This window comes from Mchenga conophoros, linkage group LG11 (genome assembly GCF_057382185.1).
Source record: "Mchenga conophoros isolate Kocher_MC1m ecotype Shallow Benthic linkage group LG11, M_conophoros_male_GT1.1, whole genome shotgun sequence".
Classification (NCBI taxonomy): Eukaryota; Metazoa; Chordata; class Actinopteri; order Cichliformes; family Cichlidae; genus Mchenga; species Mchenga conophoros.
In genome coordinates this window covers 547,938-571,154 of record NC_140536.1, presented here as the reverse complement: position 1 = coordinate 571,154, position 23,217 = coordinate 547,938, and the positions used below count along the sequence as shown (strand labels likewise).

Below are 23,217 nucleotides of genomic sequence, written 5' to 3'. Positions count from 1 at the left end.
GGAGGGAGGTTTGGGGTCTTCCCCATAAATTAGAAAACGCAGTTTTTGCGTTGCAGTGTGGAAAAGCTAAAGCCAAAACAGAGGCTTTCGAAAAATGATAACGCATTTTAGTCACATGATGCAGTCATGCGACCAATTCAACTAAGATGACGGACGGCATGGTGCAGCACTTGTTTAGTCTTTTCCCATTTTTCACAGCCCCGTTAAAGATTACTATCTGTTTGCACATGCTCCCCAAAGCTTTTCTTCAAAGAGGACCAAATGCTAATTTCGGCATATTTGTTTTGGTCTATATTCTCGCTCGCTTTTCAATTTTGTACTCTTGTGTTACTCGCAGCAACAACTCCACCTCATTGTTAGTCCATTTAAAAAACTCTGTGTTTTTCCTCGACATTTTGCCGCAACGTTTCAGAGAGTTGGAAAGTAAATAAACAGCAGACAGAAATGAGGCAGGTTGAATTGTCTCACGTTTCACGCATGAGCAGTACTGGAACGTAGGCGTTTTTAGTCGTTTCATTGTGGATGAAAAACTCGTCGGCTCCTGTGGACACGGAGCGTTTTTAGATGAAAACACCGTTTTCAAATTTATCCAGATTAGTGTAGACTAGGGCTGCCACGATTAGTCGACTATCAAAACCGTCGACGACTGATTTAATAGTCGACGCGTCGTTTGAAGCTTTGTAAGATCCACTTCACTACTCAGGTTAAACATGATATATGAGTCACTTAGATAACTTAAAAATGTTATTTGTAATATGTAATGTTATCTTTTTTTTAGTATTTATTTGTTCCTGAGTAAATCGGTTTGGCTGAGATTAAAGTTATAGTTTTTACACAGCTGAATAAACCTCAAGCAGACAACTGATTATCAGAAGTGTGAGATGCTGGAGAGTTTACTCCGGTGTCCTGTTATATTTTAGATAGAAAGGAGTTTATTAAACTTTACCAAAACAATCTGCAGATTTCATTAAAATGTAATAAACTATCATCTTGTCTTTATTGTTAGTTAGCACCTTACACACTTAAAGCTGTAAGCTAATGATAGTTATATCAGAGCAGATGCTGCTGGTGCAATAAGCTGTACTTTTACGTCCAATGGATGATGATCTGATTAGTCGACTATCAGAATAATCGTTTGTGGCAGCCCTGGTGTGGACGCAGCCTAATTCATGTTTTTATTTACAGATTTCTGCATCTAAGAAAAAAACCCCACAAACAGAGAGAGAGGAGAGAATGATCTACAATAAAGCTAATGTCTCACATGTGCATGTGCTGGATGTTTTATCATTATTACCTGCTGCTGATCCTCCACCACTGAGTGCCTCATCTTGCCTCACTCTTGGTTTCTGGTTGCTTTTAGAGTGTGGCTGCTTGTCAGCAGCACCTAAATCCACAGAGTCATCTGAAACAGACTGACAAAGAGATGCTCTTAAGACAAAACTGTGGTTTCCTGTTTTTTATTGCTGATATAAAGGGACCACTGATCACGGTGACATTTTTGATATTACATACACAAAGAGCTCCCTCTGTTTGGCTGAGATACGAACACTTCTCAGTAAAATCACTCCTGATATTAGCCTTTCAGCACCAGCACAGTTCACATGCAGTCGGCGCTCTAAGGGGCGCTGACTGTAGGCTAATCTTTGCTTGTAAAGCTGGTCATTAATGTTTACAGGCAGTTCTAAATATAGCCCAAGAGGGGTACAGATGAAAAACCCACCACCCAAAATAATAAGTGACCATTTAGATTTTGATGATCAGAATCAGATGAATGAAAGACTTTATACGGGTAATTGATAGTGTGAGGATGATTTACAAACATCGGCACAGACGCATTAATGTTGCGTTACCTCTTTTAAGAACTGCTCAAACTGTGCATCCAGCTCTTCTTTGGTTAGTCTGCGAGACATAATCACGCTCACCTCATCCACCAGCAGGAAACTAGGAAAGAACAACACACAATAAAACATTTTTATGAACATTATGAGAAGCATCACCCTCACCTACTTAATGCTCAGTTACAAAGAGTCCATATGCCATTCACAGAATGCTATTTCTGTTTTGTTGCATCATTCAAATGAATGAGAATAGTGTATGAAATATGTGAGATAACTAGGGTTTTGGCCCGGGAAGGGCTTGAAACAATTCACCCTATGAATCATCCAAACACTAATGTTCTCATGTCCTTTCAAGATTTCAGGTTTTCATTTAACAGGAGCAGAAAGCCTGTTCAGAAGCACATCAGTGTAATTCACTGCAGGTCTGTTCACAACTACTAACGTGCACAAACCGCACGCAAGGCTGAGTGGACGTATGGATGTCACATGTTTTCATCACATTTGAAAAACACAGAACAGTTGTAACCGAACTGCCTGACCACAGCCAACTGTTCAAGGAGAATGCACTGCCCACAAGAACCCAACAAACCACTTAAGCATGTTCCTTTTAAAAATGTGTTCACAGGAGTCAAAACCATCCAAAGTCAGCGTCCTACCTCAACAAAATAAACTTTCCTGTCCATCCAAATAAACTTCAAAGCACCTGTCAACCCATAGTAAGCACTTTGTGAAAGGCAATATCATTTCTGCTGGCTCATCTTGCTTTGACACTGTTTCACTGCATGAAATATCAAGATTGGAAGAATGCAGTGAAATGAAACATCGTTCAGTTGGTTGTATAAATTCTAAGTCGTTTCTTATAGAGACAACATTTATTTCTAAACGGTTTTAAACCAGAATTTTCAGACAAAATAGCATTTCTGTTACCATTTAGGGTGATTTTTTCTTCTTTGAAAAGTTACTGCGTTGCCTATAGTGGAGACTGATAAGGAATACACCTACTAGAAAATATGACACACTGTACTGTTGGTATATTACGTGCAGAAAACAGATTAGAAAACATAATGTTCTGTCCAAACACCCCAAACTACCATTACTTTAATGAGTGAAACACTGTGGTGTGTTTTGCATCACATTTGAGAGAAACCGAGTCCCCACTTTGACTGTGAATGGATCTTTACTAGGTCCTCAAAAACACTTAATGATGACAAAGCAAAGTCTTCAACCATAGATGGAGTTTGCTCAGTTGTCATGGAGATATCTCTTACGGCCATTTCACACCTGAATTATCGCCATGGCAACTGAGCAAACCATGCTGCTAATGAAGACTGAACTGAGTAGTTTCTTGAGTTATGATTACCTTATTAAATCAAACAGATTTTTCATATTAACTTTGACAACATTTTCGATGTGAGGCTCAAAATGATCCAAATATAAAGTGAAAAGACTCACTCGCCTAGCAGGTCAATCTTTTCTTCACTGTAACACGAGTATAACGTCAAACCATCATTACGCTTATTAACAACACAAATAGTCAAATATTTGCGGCTTTCACACTTATTTGACTTGGCTCTGATTCATATTGTTTAATTACTACATATGTGTTTTGTCAGGTTTCATTAGGTATGTGTGTTTGTGAAGGGGTTTTTCTGTAAAGCAAATTTACCTGTGGGTATAAATAAAGTAATCTTAACCTGGGTTTCTACGAGCACCATCAAGTGTTTTTCGACAACAGATTCTAAAATACTCTCACGCATCTTCGAATCTGTAATTCTCATTCAACTTAATTATACCTAATAATGTCTACTTTTGTTAGTGTTTTGTAAAGAATCGTTTCAGCAAATGAGTTTAATACTTCACTCTTATTGCCTGTTCTTATTGTCCTTATCTAAACGTTATGCTGCTTTGTTGTTTATTAGTTGCCCCTTGGGGATAAATAAATTCTGATTCTGATACTTTGTGACTGGGTTTTATTTTGAAAATGAACTAACTTACTTCCGGTACTTTCGGGCGCCTTAAAGCCAACTGCAGCCGCAGTTTATCTTGTAACGCTAGCTGGCTAAAGAGAAGAGCTATTCCCCTACTGCATCTGCTGCATCTTGAGTAGCTTAGCTGTGTCGCTCCTGTATCAGCACAACTCACATAACACAATGGACTTACTCAGCTGAACACTTGTTGAAACGTCTCCTCTGTTTGTTGTCTTAAATTGCCTGACGCAACCCGATTGGCTGACCCGATGCGTCACAGACCAACGACTACAGAAATAAATTCACGACCTTTCAAAAACTGAAAGCAAAGCGTCTCTATCGCCCCCTGGTGTCGGGCGGCAGGGTGGCTGTTAAACTGGTCATACTAAAACAATAAAGCTAACCTCAGCCATTAGTAGTAACTCTCGTCTGGCTGATTTATTCTATTAGTTTTATTTTGATTAATAACCTGATTCTATAAGATGAGGCATTTGATTGGCAGCTGCTGTCACAGAGAAACATGCTTATGTCTGTTTGGAAAGCTTGCTGAAAGTCAGTCAGTGTGTCATTGTTTTACTAATACTTTTTTCACTAAGATGAGTCCATTTTCACATTTTGTATCTAATTTCTTTGTGATGACTTAAGAGATGATGAATCCATTATCAATTTGCAAGTTCTAAATACATTTTACTGACCACTATATGATTACTGTGATATTTGTGTTATACAAATGTTACACTAACAAAAAACATTTGACAGTCAACACAAACAGTTATTATCTTCAGACTTTTTTCATATGTATTTACTAACATTTCCTGTAGTTAGAACTTGAGATCAAACCTCACCGTGCAGCTTTTTCTATCTTAATGGAACTATGGTTTCAAGTTCAGGAGAAGTTTTTAACTGCAGTCTCAGTGGGCCAAAACTAGTGTCTCTGGATCCATATAATCTCTCTTTACAACTGCCTCACCGGCTCTGTTCCACACAACCTTGCACACACTCCCCCAGCTGTGTGACAGGGATACTAGCTGGAACAAGAACGCATACATGGTGCTCCATTTTGCTGACCATCATTCCAGTTTATCTGACAGACATTACCCATAATTTTGTGCACAGTAAGCACAATACACTCATACCATATAGCTTAGCTTGTAAAGTAACAGAGGAAGCATTAAATGAGCGTGCTTTCCTCCTGTCTGGGTGTTTGGTACGCAGGGGCCACTACTGAAAACAGGAAGCCTGTGCAGACGGTAATCAACACAATGCAAAAAATCACTGGCTGCCCTCTGCCTCACCTGGAGGCCATTGCCAGATCCTCCAGCCTCAGTAAAACCAGGGTAACCCCTTGCACCCCGTAACCCTTTTCTCACATACGAACTCTATACACAGACCTTTTGCACTGCTTCCAAGCACTTTACTCTCCATTGTGTGCCTTTCTCTTGTTTTGTATATATTCCTCTTGACTGTATATATATCAGTTCATTTGCTATTTATTCCTGATGTCTTTACTATTTATATTTTTTTAATCCTCCACAGTTGGCATGGAGCACCCATGATTTTTTGTTGTACATGTGCAATGACAATAAAGGGCTATTCTATTATATTCTACTGCATTTGAGTTTCATAAAGTTATTTATCCAGAACTACTCCTGGAAATAGTTGTGTTTTACACCACATCACTAGACATCCTTAAGGCTTTTTGAGAGAGGATTTCTTAAGAAAAATATCACCTGCTACCAGAACAACTCACTGATAGTTGTCAAGAGTTAAGTTCAGGAAAGATATTCACAGATACAACAAAACAGATAAAGTGTTTAACACACAACTTACAAACAAATGCTTCAAATAGGGTTGTAGCAATAGGTATATACAGGCGGAGATAATATGAAATGAAAATTAAACCTGAACCATTGTAATATAATGGTTGTAATATAGCAGGCAGCACGGTGGCACGGTGGTTAGCACTGTTGCCGCACAGCAAGAAGGTCCTGAGTTCAATTCCACCATCAGGCCGGGGTCTTTCTGTGTGGAGTTTGCATGTTCTCCCCGTGTTTGCGTGGGTTCCCTCCGGGTACTCCGGCTTCCTCCCACCGTCCAAAGACATGCAGCTTGTGGGGATAGGTTAATTGGATAATCCAAATTGTCACTAGGGGTGAATGTGAGAGTGCGAATGGTTGTCTGTCTCTGTGTGTTGGCCCTGCGACAGACTGGCGACCTGTCCAGGGTGTACCCTGCCTCTCGCCCTATGACAGCTGGGATAGGCTCCAGTGCCCCCCGCGACCCTGAAAAGGAGAAGCGGAAACGAATGGATGGATGGATTGTAATATATGAGAATAATGAGAGTATTATTACCATTTCTGCTGCAGCAGATGGTGGAGGTGGAGAGCTGATGAGCATCTGCAAAATGATGCATTGTTCCGCCTGCCATCTCCGTCTGAGAGAGCACAAGCTATGCCCCATTAGCTCTGAATACACTGGCAGGGAAAAAGAGGGAGAGATTCGCTGAAAAAAGGTACAAAAATAATATAGAAGGAAGAGTTAACACTAGCTGCTTATGCTAAAAATGCTTTCATGCATGTGTACTGCTAAAATGATGCGTTAAGTTCAAAACAACTAACTAGTTCTGGTTCTCTCCGCATTGTTTGGTCGTGGAATGTCAGGGCTTAGAGACGGTGCCATCTCACGCTCCTGCGCTGTCCTCTTGTGAGATCGGTGAGCAAACTATTTTACCTGTTCATTGTTTATTTGCACTTATTATGAGTTCACTGTGAGTAAAATGTTTGTAGTGTTTACTGGAGAAATAGGTTACAATGTTTTGTGGAAATCTTTATTTGCTGAACAAAACTTGAGGCGATGCCCTACAGTTGTGTTTTCTTCAAAATGTGATTGAAATTGTAAATATTTTAACTACTGAAAAGACTAAAGAAGCCCTTGAAACCAATGCAACGATTATTACATATTTCACAGTTTTATTTTCAGTTGTAAACATGGTTAATGTTACAAACAGTACTTTTATGTGCTAACAGTGTGTGAAGTGTGATAATTTGGAAACTCAGTGTTTCCTATGACACTGTTGTTGACAGGTCAGGGTTTCTTTTCGATGCATTAGAATGGATCTGATATTGATGGCGAGCCAATCCCACCGACAGACCAGTTGATTTTGTTCCTGTGCTGCACGGCACACACACACACACACACACACACACTCACACACACACACACACACACACACACACACACATACATACACACACACACACACACACATACACACACACACACACACACACACACACACACACACACACACACACATACACACACACACACACACACACGCACACACACACACACACACACACACACACACACACACACACACACACACACATTCCCCTGGACCTTTGGACATTTTACTTTGAGGAGTTTTACAGACATCTCCACAAACAGGAAGTGGATTTGGTGTGGGCAAGTTGGACCTGTTCCTCCAAATTAAGGTTTTGTTGCAACTAGCTAACAAGGTCTATGCAATGTCAAATGAATGTTGCCATTTGGACTTTTGTCTTTGAAATTGTGGTTTATTTTGAACTGGAAACCTCAATTATACATTTAGAAGGGTGTACCCAGGGGGTTTCCGGTACGTGTAAGGTGAGAGCTCCCAGACTCACTAACCAAAAATCCCCAAATTTACTCGAATTATTACTCTGACAGCATTTTACACTAATGGAGGGGAAAACTGGTCGTAAACAGAGAGGCAAGACACAGATGATGACAGCGACGAGGGTATGGATGGCCTGCAAGCTAGCATCCGTGCTATCCACGAAGAGCTAAAAGCTACCAGGTTGGACATGAAAACAGACCTGAAAAATTTCAAAGATGCCTTCTCCACGGAACTTACGTGTTTTAGAAAAGATATTGATAACATATTAAACGAAATTGTCAGAGACATAAAGGACACAATAAGTAGAGTGGATGGGGCAGAAGGGAGGGTGGCGGAGGTGGAGGAGTGGGCTACCGTAGCTAACGAGGTTCTGCTTCAAGCTATTCAAGCACAAGAAAATATACAAGCTAAACTGACATACCTGGAAGCCCGATCACGAAGAAACAACATTCGTGTTTATGGAATCCCAGAACACACGGAAGGGAACAACCTACGGGAGTTCTTGGAAACATTTATTAAATCGGAGTTGTCCCTAAGTGATACTGAGCTGGGAATGCAAAGATGTCATAGAGCTCTCAGCCCGAAGCCACCGCCGAATGCCAGCCCCCAGTCAATAGTGATTTACTTTCTGAAGTACAGAATTAAAGAACTGGTGCTCTGCTCTGCTTGGAAAAAGAAAGGTCTTTCTGAACGGAGTGAGAATCTACTTTGACCAGGACTATCCCACTGAAATTCAACAGAAAAGAAAGGCTTACGCCCCCATCAGAAAAGGAAGGTTCTGAGCTCCGCGGGAGAACAGGCCCAATCCATGGATGCAACACAGGAAAAGCTGAAGCACCTTTCCTGGAAGACAGCAGAGACAGCGGGATGCCGGAACCGTGATGAACATCAAGAGAGAGCGAAGATGATGTTCTAGGCATTTCGACATGAACCAAGGGACACAGTTTGATCATGTTCTAAGCTGAATAGTTGAGAAATTCAGTTTCTCTACCGATTTGACTTTTCCTGGGTAAGGATTGACATTTCAGCCTTACACTGTACACAATACAATTTAGTGTAAACGTTTAGGTTTCATTTTACACCTAAATATATACTGAAAGTTAAATGTCTGCCTTAGAGTACTTAGAGATTAAAACACTGTTTGATTGTTTGATTACTTCTTACTTTGTGGTATTTTGTTTATGCATAACCTCAGGAGACGTCACTTTACACAGGAGAGGCCGCTTGTGAAACGACAGCTTTCCTCTCCAAAGGGTTTTTGGGGAATTCTGTTTTTTAGTCGAAACCACAGTTCTCTCATTTGTTCTGTTTTAGTTAAAGTTCAAGTTTCAAATTTTGAAATCAAATTTATGTTGTGTGTGGGTGTTTTTTGTTTATTTGTTGTTGTTTATTTGTTTTGTTTTTGTTTTGTTTTATCACCCAGGTCTTACAAGGTAAATGCTCTGACTTATACAAGACATGTCATTTTAAGAGTACAGTTTAGTAACACTTAATGTTAATAGGGTTAGGGTTAAAAGAGGTAAGCTCTTTGCTTATAGAACAGTTACAAAAATTAAAAATCCACTAAGACCTATTCCCACAAACCCGAAGATATAGAAGAATCTTTTGCATCACATTACAAAGAGCTTTACACTCAACCCCAAATAATGGATTCATCACTACACTGCAAAAACAGCTATACTTGAAACAAGCCAAATATTCTTAAATCTGACAAATTTTTCTTGTTTTGAGCAAAAAAATCTGCCAATGGGGTAAGCAAAAGTTGCTTGACTAGAATTCTTAAAACTAGCAAATTAATCTAACTGCCATATGCCTTTTAACTAGACAAAATTGTCTAAAATGTATGCTTATTTGAAGAAAATGTGACTTATTATAAGTAAAAGACACTTTGATATTTAGAAAGTCTGCACCTAAAATGAGTATTATGCTTTCTTGAACAAGCTGTTTTCAAGAATTATTTGCTTACTTTAAGATTCTATACCTTAATTTAGATTTTTCACATTAAAAAAAACACCTTACTATAGGACAAATTTTCTTAAAACTGAATTGTTTCTTTCTTGATTGAGCTAACTATAAGAATTATGTTTCGACTCTGAGAACAATAATCAGCAAAAATTCCTGAGAATAAGACACCATCTCTTCAAAAAGCTACTAAAAATAAGGGAATTCATCTTAAATTAAGACAGCAAAAGCACTCTTAGATTTTGCGCTTTTATTGACACAGCAATGGGTCAGTAACTCACTGAGGTCTGTTCCAGGAGAATCATGCCTAAAATTATACATTTCAGCAGGGTACTGTGTAACATGGCCAATATAAGAAGTGCATATTCCAGATACTCTTAAAATGAATAATAACAGTATAACACACTCATGGCTGGTATCAAAAATAAATTTTGCTGAAGCTTAAAACAATCACTATTTCAAATCCTATATTACATAACATTTTAGAAGAACAAGTTTAACGACCACACAAACAAACATGTGTTTTACATTTGAACAACTTTTCTATAGAAAAAAAAAACAACCTCACTGACTAACACTGAGTCTGATAAACAAGGCAGATGGAGTCTGTCATCTGGGAGACTCACTCAATGAATGACTTCCACTCACCAAGCGTCTTCTTGTAAGAGGGGGTTGAATCTCGGTCATGGATGGAGTCTTTGAGTATTTCAGTTTGCAAGACAGACAGCAGCGTGGAAATGCACTATGGATATGTGAGGTGGAGGGCATAGTAATATGCCATCAGATAGAGCAGTCCCTCATTAAGATCCTTCCGGTCAAAAGTGCTCACCGGTGTGGTTCCAACAGCTATCATGCAGTTGCCTTCAGAGACAAGCAGAACTGGACAAGCCAGGGGTCGCTGACGCAGGTAGCCTTCAGGGTCTTCTGAAGTCTACATGACAGAAAAAAAGAGTATTAGAACAAGACTGTAAGAAACACAATTTTTGAGTTGCATTACAGTTTAAAATAGATCAACTTTTTTTGTAGGTTTTAATTAACATCAACATGTTATGGGGATCTGAACTTTAAGAATATTTGACTGACTCCACAGTAAAATATATAAAATGAAAACATGAGTAACTGCAAAATTCAACAATATATACACATAGAATATTGCAGCCTTACCTTTAGGACATGGAAAAAAGCCTCACTACAGATGCCCAGCTTCTTAGGTGGTACTGTGCTGGAAGGGAAAAGCATGGGAAGGGCTCTGAACACAGCTGCTGCATGTTCCACTGGTTTGAAAAAAGAAAAATAAGACAGGGCAACACCATTAAACATGGCAAATAATGTAATCTGCAAAGCATAAATGTAGACAAATCAAGATACTGTAGCATTACCTCCATCCAAAGTTTTTGGATGGAGGTAAGTGCTGGGTTCCTCTCTGAAGAAGTCACCATCTCCAGTAGTTGTTAGCGTTTTTTCAGCAGCAGTCTTGTTCTAAAATACAGTGTACATAGGGCTAATTTCACATAAAATTGCACAAGAACTTTAGGTCTCTAAATATGAAAGATAGTACAACAAAATATCAGTAAAGTGTTGAACAATAAAAAATATGTATATTTAATAAATGTGTAGGCCACTTGATTTAAATCAAAACTAAAGAAGATTCTACTGTCTATCTGTTAAGTGAGTATTGGTGGAATTATTTGAAACTGCATAAAACAAGCTGGTGTGTTCTCAGTTTTGTCACACAGCGATAGGACAGAACTTACTTCTTCACATTTGTGCACTGCAAGCCATAGAGCCCGACGCCTGAGGCAATGTTCAGGACCAGGAAACAGATCTTTGATGTCATCTCGTGAAAGTGATGAGAGCAGGTCTTCTCCAACATTTGCTTCTGCAATAGGAGTTTCCAATTATCACTACATTGCATTATCCTCATGTGCAAGCCAGCTGACAGCTTTGCTTGGGTAACAGACAGGATACATAGGAAACATAATTTAATATTTACCATTTAAAACCATGACTCTATTCCATTATTCTCCCTCCTCACTGCTCCACAGGTTCTAAATTACCTTGCTCCTATTGACTGGTAAAAGTAATATATTTGTGATACATCAATTAAATGCATGTATACATATAAATGTTTTTTTTTTTTTTTTTGCTTCCTGGGCTAAAGTATATAATGAAATAACTTCACTAATAGAAATTTGAAACTCCTACAATTTCTGTAAAACTGGCATTAACTTATGGCACTTTGCACACTTGTTGAATAAATTCACAGACACTGAAACTAATAACTGGACATGAATTCTTTCATAACTTTCTGCACTAGCATATTTAAAAATGCTAATGCAACTAAGCTAACCGCACAGCTAAGCTAACAACCGGGTATAGCCTGCCATGCTAGCGACTTAACATGCAACATACCAGAACACAAAACATAGAAAAAACAAAACAGTCACATACCTTTCAGGTTGGCAATTGTTATTTCGTCCAGTTTTTCCATAGCGTGCCTTAATTTCTTCACACTGTACCAACTGTATCGCATCTACACCCAGACCCCAAAATCCTGCAATCCAACCGCTTAGGCACGGAGCTAGAGGCGGGAAGGTGGGCTGTACCAACTCAAGAGTATGGGGTTGTGTACGGAAATAGTTTAGTTCGCTCTTTTATACCTATAAAATGATATATATTTAAATATTTGACTATTTAGTTAGATTATGTTCTGTAAATACTGACGTGTGGGTGCTGTTACTTACTACAGCTGTTATAAGGCACTGAATTAGGATAGCCATTCCTACCCCATAATGGAATAATCCTGGTTATCTTGACTTTATGGGAAAAGTAGTTCACAGACCAGTAAAACAAAATGATTTGGCGCTGTGTTATCTACATCGTTTTTGTGGGTCTGACCCTCAAATCCCTACTGAGTCATATTAATTCTGCACATAGCCATAGTCCAGATTTCCGTGAAGATTGTGGCATAGATGGATGTGTCAAAGAATATCGTGTTTACAGCTAATTTTGGTATCACATTCTTCGAACACACTCCGACCACCTTGCCAATGGACGATGCAGCGGATCGATTAGGACACAAAAATCTGTAAGGTGAGACTGACTATATACTTTAATATCTTTGAAAATAATCATATAAAATATTCATGTTAGATGTCTACTTGTTTTTACAGCTTAACAGTAGATATGTTAATGCTTATTCCTTATAATCCACAACAATGCTATCTATTTATAAAGAATATTCTGATAGTGTTTAATTTCTTCTACTAGAGAAAACAACATTTTGTATTTTTTTAAACTTTTGTTTTAAATAAACCGATTGTCATGGTCCGCAGTCTCCTTGGTTGTTTGTGTTTATTAATATTCATTGTGTCAGTTAGTTTCCTAGTTATTTGTTAATTATTTCCAGTGTTTAGGTGTTCTCTGTACCTCCCTTGTCTTCAGTGTATTGTCCCTGGTTCGATATTCGTGTTTATTCCTGTTTTACTTTGATAGTCCCTGCCCTGCATCGGTGTATTCTGTTTTGCTTCCTCCTGGTCTCTTCTCATCTGATTAGTGTCAGCTGTGTTTCGTGCCTGTCTACCAATTCCTCGTTTCCTTTTGTGTGTGTATATTTAGTGTGTTCTTTGTCGGATCGTCTGTATTCTCTCCTGTGTTATCATCTGTGTTCCCTCCCTGATGTTTTCATGTCTTATGTTCCTTGTTCAAGGTTGTAAGGTTTTTGCAACATTTTCCATGTTTCCTGTGTTCTTTAGTTTAGCTTTCCCATTTTAGGTTTTTGAGGATTTTTCAAGGCTTTTAAACTACAGTTAAGCTGCCAAATAGCAATGAGCATTAAATGAATATCCATTTATTAAACTCAGCTTGAAAACATGCATATTTTAGAGTAAATTATAAAATGCAGTATATTTCTGACATTAAATTTTTTTAGAAATTATCAGTGTACCTTGTATTTAATTTCCTTATCCGCAACTAGTCAATTAATCAACCAATCTCAATTGCAGTTCTAGGAGGGAACCCTCATCAGCAGTGAACAGAAATCTGAGTAACATGTGGGCATACAGGACTGATTCAGTGGTGGAAAGCCAGCCAACAATGATATGATATGAGATTCCATTCCATATTACAGTTTCACACACAAAGATATGACATGTGCGGTCATGAAATATTACCTGGGTGATGTAATTGGACTACACGTGAGCTCAACATATGTTTTATAAAAGGTACACTGCTTTACATGCATGAACTGTATTTTCAGGTTATTGTTTTGGACAGTTTTGTGACAATTTTTAAAATGAAGTTGTTGTTTTCCTATAAATTCTGACAGTTGAATGCGATTTTAGCATTGCCATAGTATAGATATACTGATGCTGATCTATTATTCTGTTTGACATGGCCTAAAGTGAATGAGTTGTGCTGTTTCTGTTTTTCAAATGGGCCTGTATTTCATGTTTACCATGTGCTTTTAGTTCCTGCCTTTGTTCATATACTGCATATTGTGTCAAACTTGACAGCAATTATATTAAACTTTAGTGTCAATAAATACATTTCTTAAACTGAGCAGCTGTTTAAATGCCCTTACTCTTGAAATGAGAAAAATAATCTTATTTTTATTCTGGAAATTCAACCAAACCATTGTCATGCCTTGTAACTGGTAAATAAAGCTCAAGATGAGCTGAAATATCCTTTTAAGGAAAAGTTAGACATATTTTCCTAGAATAAGCTTTATTTTCTTGTCCAAAACTTGCTTGTTAAGAATATATTTTCTTTTTAGGCAAAAAATAAGAAAAAATGTCCATAAACAAGGTTTTTTTTACTTTCTTGAAAATCGTTTTTTGCAGTGTAGTGAAAGGATTTCTGGAGTCTCTAGATTTGCCTTCCATAGGAGAAGAACAAAACAAAATACTAACGCAAGAGGTTACTAACGCAGAACTTGATAAAGCTATATCTAGGCTGAAGACAAAGTGCCAGGAGCAGATGGATTCCCTGCAGAATGGTTTAAGCGGTATAGGGACCTTTTGTCACCAGTGCTGTTAAAATGTTTTAATTATATCTTGAAGGGAGGAGAGACTCCAGTATCCTGTAAACAAGCTATCCTATCTGTGATTCCAAAGGAGGGAAAGGACAGATCAGAGTGCACCTCATATAGACCTATCTCAGTCTTAAATATAGATTACAGAATATTTACTTCAATCATTGCAAGAAGACGGAAAAATATTAGTCCCGACTTGATCGACCACGACCAAACGGGTTTCATAAAATATAGACAAACACAGGACAAGAAGAGCATTATACCTAATAAATATTATGAGTCAAAATCAATTTATATCAGTTGCTTTGAGTTTGGATGCAGAGAAAACCTTTGATGTGGTGCAATGGGAATTTCTTTATCTAAAACAGTTTGGCTTCAAAGAGCAGATCATAGGCTGTTTGAAATCGCTATACAGTTGTCCAACTGCGCGGATTAAAATGAATGGAAATCTGTCCAGGACTATTATACTGGAGAGAGGATGTCGTCAGGGGTGCCCCCTAAGCCCTACCTTGTTAGCATTTTTTATAGAGCCCCTGGCTCAATGTATTAGAGAAGACCAGAAAATCGAGGGCATTCAGGTTAAAGGAGTGGAGTATAAAATATGCTTATACGCAGATGACATACTTTTGACCTTGTCAAATCCGGACTCTAGTCTTCCCAAACTGATGATGCGCCTTGAACTGTTTAGCCAATTCTTGGGTTACAAATTAAATATACACAAAAACCAAACTCTAACTTACAACTATGTACCAAAAGAAAACATACGTAAAATGTATGATTTCAAATGGAATACTAACAAACTGACATATCTTGGAGTCATTATACCAAAGGATTTGACAGAAATTTATAACTTAAATTATAATGCCATCACACAAAATATAAAAGTGGACGCTTTACACATCCACACACAGGTGTTGGCAAGCTACATTGTAGCCACAGCCACCCTGGGGCGCACTGACAGAGGCGAGGCTGCTGGACACTGGCGCTACCGGGCCCTCTGACCACCACCAGTAGGCAACGGGTGAAGTGTCTTGCCCAAGGACACAACGACCGAGATTGTCCAAGCCGGGGCTCGAACCGGCAACCTTCCAATTACAAGGCAAACTGCCAACTCTTGAGCCACGATCGCCAGATATAAAAGATAGCCTGTTTGGAGTAAGATTTTTCCAAGATGGCGCCGCGTATGGATGCCCTGGTGCTTCAGTGCGTTACTTTTGTCTTGTTTTTGTGCATTTCTTCTGTGTCTGGGCACTCCTCTGGATATTCTTACACCAGAGAAGAGCTCCTTAACTGCAGGACTACAACGCCTGTGGATTTATTTCCAATATTTGTCGCATCTGCGGCAGATTTACTGCTGACTCTGATCAGGAAAGTGAGACGTCGAAAGAGAGGTAAGCGAGCCGGCGCACTCGTGCGTTTGAGGAAACGCGGACTGAGAACGGCCCTTCCTGGGATCTTCCTTTCTAATGTACGATCACTCTGGAATAAGATAGACGAACTGGCCCTGATGAGAAGCATGAACAAAGACTTTGCCTCCTCCTGTGTCTTATGTTTTACGGAGTCGTGGCTCAGTGAGAACATCCCAGACTGCGCGCTCAAGCTGGAGGGCTTTCATCTGCTGCGCGCGGACCGGCAGGCCGCTCTCTCCGGTAAGTCCAAAGGTGGAGGTCTCTGCTTCTACATCAATAGTGGCTGGTGCACAGATGTAACAGTGATTGCTCAGCACTGCTCTCCCTCTCTGGAATATCTTTTTATTCACTGCAAACCGTTTTATTCTCCGCGGGAGTTTGCTTCATTCATCCTGGCCGCTGTTTACATCCCGCCAGACGCAGATGCGCAGGCAGCTCAGTGCGCACTCGCGGAGCAGATTCTCCACACGGAGCGGACATTCCCGGACTCTCTCATCATTGCTCTTGGGGACTTTAACAAAGCCAATCTGAGCCATGAGCTTCCAAAATACAAGCAATATATTAAATGCCCGACCAGAGAGGAGAGGACATTAGACCACTGTTACAGCACGATCAGCGGGGCCTATCGCACGGTGCCCGCGCTTCACTCGGACTTTCTGACCACGTCATGATTCACCTAATCCCCGCGTACAGACAGAGGCTGAAGCTCTCCAAACCTGTCGTGAGGACTAAAAAACTGTGGAGCAACGAGGCTGTGGAGGAGCTTCGCACGTGTTTGGAGACCACAGACTGGGACACAATGAAGGCTGCTTCTAACAGCTTGGACGAGTTTACGGACACTGTCACCTCCTATATCCACTTCTGTGAGGACAGCATTGTGCCATCACGCACCAGGGTGAGTTATAACAATGACAAACCCTGGTTTACCCCTAAACTCAAAAAGCTGTGGCTGGAAAAGAGAAAGGCGTTCAGAAGCGGAGACAGGGACTGCTACAGAGAGGCCAAGTACAGGTTCACTAAAGAAGTGGACATTGCCAAACATCAGCACTCTGAGAAGATGCAGCAGCAGATCTCAGAGAATGACTCGGCCTCTGTGTGGAAAGGTTTTAGGAATATTACAAACTACAAGCCTAAAACCCCCCACTCCACTGATGACTTGCTCTTAGCCAACACCCTTAACAACTTCTACTGCCGTTTTGACGAGCCATCAGGCAGCCTTCACACCTCCAACGACCCCAACAATAGAGGCACTTTGGACACTCATTCCCCCACCTCTCCCCCCTCCATAGAGCCATCACCACCTTCAAACTGTTCACCTGCAACACCCGCCCCCTCACCCCACACAAAAGAGGATTTCACACCACCTCCTCCGACCACAACTCTTCATATTCATGAAGCAGATGTGAGGAAGCAGTTTAGGAGTCTGAATGCTCGGAAAGCTCCCGGCCCAGACGGTGTGTCTCCTGCCACCCTCAGACACTGTGCAAACGAGCTGGCCCCAGTGTTTTCTGGCATCTTCAACTCCTCACTGCAGGCATGTCATGTGCCTGCCTGCTTCAAGTCCTCCACCATAATCCCTGTCCCCAAGAAACCTAGGATCACTGGACTAAATGACTACAGACCCGTGGCTCTGACATCTGTGGTCATGAAGTCTTTTGAGCGCCTGGTTCTCTCCCATCTCAGGACCCTCACGGCCCCCCTCCTGGACCCCCTGCAGTTTGCATATAGAGCCAACAGGTCTGTAGACGACGCCATCAACATGGCCCTACACTTCATCCTGCAGCATCTGGACTCCCCAGGAACCTAAGCCAGGATCCTGTTTGTGGACTTCAGCTCTGCCTTCAACACCATCCTTCCAGACCATCTCCGAGGCAAGCTTTCCCAGATGAATGTGCCTGATCCCATCTGCCGGTGGATCACTGACTTCCTGACGGACAGGAAGCAGCACGTGAGGCTGGGAAAGAATGTCTCGGACTCCCGGACCATCAGCACCGGCTCCCCTCAGGGCTGTGTTCTTTCTCCTCTGCTCTTCTCCCTGTACACCAACTGCTGCACCTCCACCCACCAGTCTGTCAGGCTAATCAAGTTCGCAGATGACACCACCGTCATTGGGCTCATCTCGGACGGGGACGAGTCTGCCTACAGGAGGGAGGTTGAACGTCTGGTGTCCTGGTGCAGCCACAACAACCTGGTGCTGAATGCCCAGAAGACAGTGGAGATTATTGTGGACTTCAGGAAGCACACAGCCCCACTCCCCCCCATCATCCTGACTGACACCCCCATCACCTCTGTGGACTCATTCCGCTTCCTGGGTACCACCATCACCCAGGACCTGAAGTGGGAGCCCACCATCACCTCCGTCATCAAGAAAGCCCAGCAGAGGATGTACTTCCTGAGGCAGCTGAAGAAATTCAACCTGCCAACACGGACGATGATGCAATTCTACACTGCAATCATCGAGTCCATCCTCACCTCCTCCATCACCGTGTGGTACGCTGGAGCCACTATCAGGGACAAACAGAGACTGCAGCGTGTTGTGCGCTCTGCTGAGAAGGTGATTGGCTGCAGACTCCCATCTCTGCAGGACCTGTACACCTCCAGGACACTGCGGCGTGCAGCCCGGATCTCAGCTGACCCTTCTCACCCTGGACACAGTCTGTTTGACCTGCTCCCCTCAGGCAGGAGGCTCCGGTCCATTCGCACCAGAACCTCTCGCCACAAGAACAGTTTCTTCCCCTCTGCTGTTGGACACATGAACAATAACCACATGATTGTCCCCGCCACTAACACATGACCCTACGCTGTGTTCACTGCATCATTTCATGTTTGGCACTGATCACCACCTGCACTCATGTATATATCTTTCTACGTAGCACTCATAATTCTTATTCTCATGTATATATCTCATGTATATCTCATGCACATATCTTTCTTTCTACATAGCACTTTAATTCTTATTGTCTGCACTGAAGCACCGCAGCAATTTCCTAATGTTGTAAACCTCAACATCTGGCAATAAACCCATTCTGATTCTGATTCTGATTCTGTATTTGGAGCGGATAGTGGAACGCTTAGTTCCTCAGTGGATTCATGTTTTAGTCCTGGACACTGATGCTTGTTTGTTTGAAAGGACACAGATGGCACTTTTGTTCCTTCTTTCCTTACTTTTTGTGACTTTGATGCTTCATCTGCTGCTCTTCACTCTGTTAGTTTGGACTGATTTCACTCACATTCACTTTTTTACTTTGTTTTCAAAGAACTGCTGAGATTTTTGAGTATGAAGAAGCTTCCAGGCAGAAAGCAGAACAAAGAGCTGAACATCAAGAAGAAACAAGAACAAGATGGCAGTTTTAATGGCCGAGCAGGGAAGGGAAAACAGATGAGGGCACTGTGGGAGTAACTCAAAGCAGGAGGAGAGTGTGAGGACACCTACTGGCTGGATGTGGAGTGACAGCAGATGGATTGAAGAAGTGAAAACAACAGAGGGATGAGACAGGAACATAGACTGGGGGCACTTGAATTGAATTGAATTGAATTCTCGACATTCAACTGACCCACAACAGACTCCTTGTGGCTCTGAAAGGAGCCTCTAGCTAAAGAAGCATTAGGAGGTCATTTGCATTATCTCTGCTATGGTTCCTTTTTCACACCAACATTTATCATCTGATTTCCTCTATTTAAAATCAGTTGGAAGCTTCCTTTTAAAGAGCTGCTCTCACATAACTGATTACATACACATTCTGCTGGCTTCTGAACCCGAAACATGTGAAGTAGCACATCATGGTTCTATCTTCCTGTGTTGTTAAACGTGGAGCTATTAATGATTGGTTGACGCATGTTAGTCTGCTGAAAGCTGTGATTGTTGCATGCATGAATCAACTAAAGTGGAAACATATCAGGTCATCAGACCTGTGGTAAAAAGACTATTTCTTCTGTTTTGTTATTCCTTCTCTCTGAAGCAACTTTCAGCACAAACTGTGGTCCAGCAGTAGGTGGAAGTGTCACATGAACAATAACCACAGTGGAGCAGACCAGTTCAAACTGGTACGTCACTCAGGTTTCACCAGCAGTCACTTTGGTCAGCAATGCTCAGACAACATAATGCATAAACACTCACAAAGAGGCTAACATGCATGGGACTGTCATTGGTAGGTTTCCTCAGGGTAAAATTCGACTTCTGTAGTTCACAAATCCTTCTTATAAAGATTTGAAATAATTAACATTAATACTGATGTCAGAACAACTACAGGCTTTTGTTTGTTGTCACTGGTAGATTCTTTTTAATACAGATAATTCTGAAGCGTTTTTCCTGAGATGTTGTTAATAACTAATAATGGATCATATATCAGCAGCACGGTGGCATGGTGGTTAGCACTGTTTCCGCACAGCAAGAAGGTCCTGAGTTCAATTCCACCATCAGGCCGGGGTCTTTCTGTGTGGAGTTTGCATGTTCTCCCCGTGTTTGCGTGGGTTCTCTCCGGGTACTCCGGCTTCCTCCCACCATCCAAAGACATGCAGCTTGTGGGGATAGGTTAATTGGATAATCCAAATTGCCACTAGGAGTGAATGTGAGTGCAAATGGTTGTCTGTCCCTGTGTGTTGGCCCTGCGACAGACTGGCGACCTGTCCAGGGTGTACCCCGCCTCTTGCCCTATGACAGCTGGGATAGGCTCCAGTGCCCCCCGCGACCCTGAGAAGCGAATGGATGGATGGATCATGGATCAGTTATTAAGCATTGTTAATATTTAAACAGGTCAATGAGACAAACATTTGTGTGTAAAGCTGTAAACATCTTTTTTTAATCTTTTTTTTCTATTTTAACATTTTAGCTTGAGTATGAGGAGATTTGTTTTTGATTGATTTTTGAGAAGGTTGAGAAATTTATGACACACTATATTACAGGAAGTATTTGATTGTCTGCCTTTACATACATATGAACTTGACTGACATCCTATTCTTAATCCAAAGGATTAAAATTGATGTCTTCCCACTGTTGCAGCTGTAACAGCTTAAACTCTTCTAGAAATGACTTCCACAAGATTTAGGAGTGTTTATGGGAATTTTATTTGAACACACTTCCAGACGCAATTGTGAGGTCAGACACTGACATCGGATGAGGAGGCCTGGCTCACATTATTCACTCCAATTTATCATAAAGGTGTTCTTCCAGACCAAACTCTCTGTGGACTTTCTTTGCTCATGCAGAGTCATGTTGGAACATGACGGGGCTGGTTGGCTCAGTTTGAACTTTACCCTCATGATTTTCTGTTCACATCTCCTCCACAGCTGTAGCTGTAATAAACATTTGTCCTCCATCTACAGGAGCAGTCAGCTGACTGTGACTCAGTTTGTAAGTGATGATGTTTGATATTCATGCTGATGAAAGTGTTTGAATTTAAAATGGTTGTAATGTTGGAGCTGTGAGCTGAAATAAATCCAGACTGCTGTGTGGAAACAAGCGCCTGTGATTGTTCATCGGCACATTTTCTGCAGACGGAGGTCGTGTCAGATAACATCAGTCCATCTCATCCTTCTACAGCTCACAATATGTCAGGATCCTGGGTCATTTGACCCAACGTTCTTAGTTTTCCTGTGTTCCTGTGTCATGTTACGTTCATTTGTTATTCTATGGGTCCTAAGTTGTTCAGGTTAATTTACTGGATTTCCCTTCGTGTCTTTATCCCCCATTGTCTCCCTCTGTGTGACCGTGTATATAGTGATGTGAGTTATTGTGCAGTCAGTGGTTGCTGGAGTACTTTTCTATGCTGTGGTGTGCTGGGGGAGCAGCACAGCAAAGAAGGACTCATCCAGGCTGGAGAAACTGATCAGGAAGGCTAGCTCTGTGGTCGGCATGAAGCTGGACACTCTGATGACAGTGGCAGAGAAAAGGACATTAAAGAAACTGATGGACATTATGAACAATGCTGGGCATCCTCTGCACACGGCCATAAACAACCAGAAGAGTCTGTTCAGTGACAGGTTTCTTCTCCCCAAGACAAGAACTAACAGACTTAAAAACTCCTTTGTCCCACATGCCATCAGACTGTTTAACTCCTCTCTGGAGGGGAGGGAGGGGAGACAGGAGGACAAAGGAGGGGGGAACAAGCAAGCTGTAGTGCCTTTTCACTGTGCAATACTTTTTGTTAATAACCAACGGTGCAATAGACTTCAATACTTGAAATGTGCAATTCCCTTGTATTCTTATTCCTATTTATCCCTTTTGTATACTCTTTATTTATATATGTCTCTGTATTTATATATGTGTAGATATGGTATTCTGCTCACATTCTGTAACTTCTGTCGGTGCTGTGCTATTTGGAAACCGAATTTCCCAAAGGAACCCACCCGAGGGATTAATAAAGTTCTATCTTACACAGCAAATTCAAAAGTGTTAAATGTTTTGGTGTTAATAGTCTCCTTGCAAAAGTAGAGTTAATTTTACTCTAAGTAGAGTCACATTCTTTTAATGTAACTCTGAGGTGTAAAATGATAGTAGTTAAAATCGAGTGTTAAAAATGAGTGTTTCTCTGTCAAATCTGGATGTGTTACAATGGAAACATTAACTCTTGACCTCTTAACTCTGAACTCCTACAGGGGCTATGACACCAATAGAGTAAATTCACAGACTCCGCCCCCAGCACGGCTCCAATCGAAGCTGAAGTGAAGCCGTTTCAGAACATTTTGCTCTACATATTTGAGTTGTTTGCCATGCTTGGTAAGTCATTTTTTCAAAGATTGTTTCAATTATTATTATGAGCTTTTACTTCTGTGGCTCTTTGGAGTTGAGACAAAGCTGTGTGAAAGGCATTAGCCATGTTGCTCGGTGATAGCATAATATTCTGTTTTAGCTAGCTGAAAGGTATTGTTTGCGGGCAAATACCACAGCCATGAAAAAAAGCTTGCATGTGAATTTTCAGTCAAACTTTTGGTCAAATACACCTAAAACAATGTCTAGAATGTAAATGTTGGTATAATGGTGCTACTTGAAGCCTGAAAACGATCGCCCATAAAAAAAACGAGCAAACAGCAGTAGCAGGCGTCCTGACTGGATTCTACGTTAGCATAGATCCCTCCAGAGTTTTGTGCACACGGTTTAGGTAAAAATGAAAAAGGTTGAGGTTTTACATTTAGTTCAGTATTACCTGTTGCCTGTGTCCTTGTCTTTTGGGAAAATACTTTACACAAGTAATGGCTCAAAGAGGATTCCTTTTTTTTTTTTTTTACTGTGCTGCAATTGTTTACTGGATTATTTGTGCCATTAATTAGTGTCAACTAATTTTTATTCAATCTCCGCACAGGATATGCTTGTGAAGATGGAATATGGGGGAGAGCAGAAGTGCGTTGAAGT

The 23,217-nt window shown here is 40.9% G+C and overlaps 2 protein-coding genes across 7 annotated transcripts in view; both read right to left on the bottom strand.

Annotated features, from left to right (window-relative positions):
• The window catches only part of cep162 (centrosomal protein 162), a 48,287-nt gene extending 44,214 nt beyond the window's left edge, over positions 1 to 4,073 (bottom strand). For 2 of the 3 annotated variants that reach the window (XM_085290471.1, XM_085290473.1), the window contains exons 1-3: positions 3,999 to 4,073; positions 1,851 to 1,941; positions 1,295 to 1,412 (exon numbers count right to left, since the gene is read on the bottom strand). In XM_085290471.1, coding sequence (XP_085146597.1) covers positions 1,295 to 1,412; positions 1,851 to 1,910 — 178 coding nt within the window. In that variant the 5' untranslated portion in view covers positions 1,911 to 1,941; positions 3,999 to 4,073. The other variant, XM_085290472.1, reaches the window with a different exon arrangement.
• Positions 4,074 to 9,440: 5,367 nt separating this feature from the next.
• LOC146563395 (uncharacterized) lies at positions 9,441 to 12,028 on the bottom strand. Of its 4 annotated transcripts, none has more exons than XM_085290470.1 (5): positions 11,422 to 11,813; positions 11,183 to 11,307; positions 10,808 to 10,907; positions 10,593 to 10,702; positions 9,441 to 10,359 (listed from the first exon to the last, which is right to left on the bottom strand). In XM_085290470.1, the coding sequence occupies exons 1-5, from the start codon at positions 11,432 to 11,434 to the stop codon at positions 10,171 to 10,173; spliced, it is 537 nt and encodes a 178-aa protein (XP_085146596.1). In that variant the 5' UTR covers positions 11,435 to 11,813; the 3' UTR covers positions 9,441 to 10,170. The 4 variants fall into 4 exon arrangements, 2 of the variants coding, with proteins under 2 accessions (XP_085146596.1, XP_085146594.1); XM_085290468.1 differs by lacking the exon at positions 11,422 to 11,813 and adding an exon at positions 11,880 to 12,028 and having other exon boundaries at positions 9,447 to 10,359; XR_014894308.1 differs by lacking the exon at positions 10,808 to 10,907 and having other exon boundaries at positions 9,462 to 10,359; positions 11,422 to 11,607.
• Between the last annotated feature and the right edge of the window lie 11,189 nt (positions 12,029 to 23,217).

Bases quoted from the DNA above. Each gene is read 5' to 3' on its own strand.
- LOC146563395 (XM_085290468.1), bottom strand. From the start codon at position 11,961: ATGCGATACAGTTGGTACAGTGTGAAGAAATTAAGGCACGCTATGGAA. The intron at 10,908-11,182 runs GTAAGTTCTGTC...ACTGTATTTTAG, and splicing joins CAGTGCACAAATGTGAAGAA to AACAAGACTGCTGCTGAAAA. The intron at 10,703-10,807 runs GTAATGCTACAG...TTTTCAAACCAG, and splicing joins TCCAAAAACTTTGGATGGAG to TGGAACATGCAGCAGCTGTG.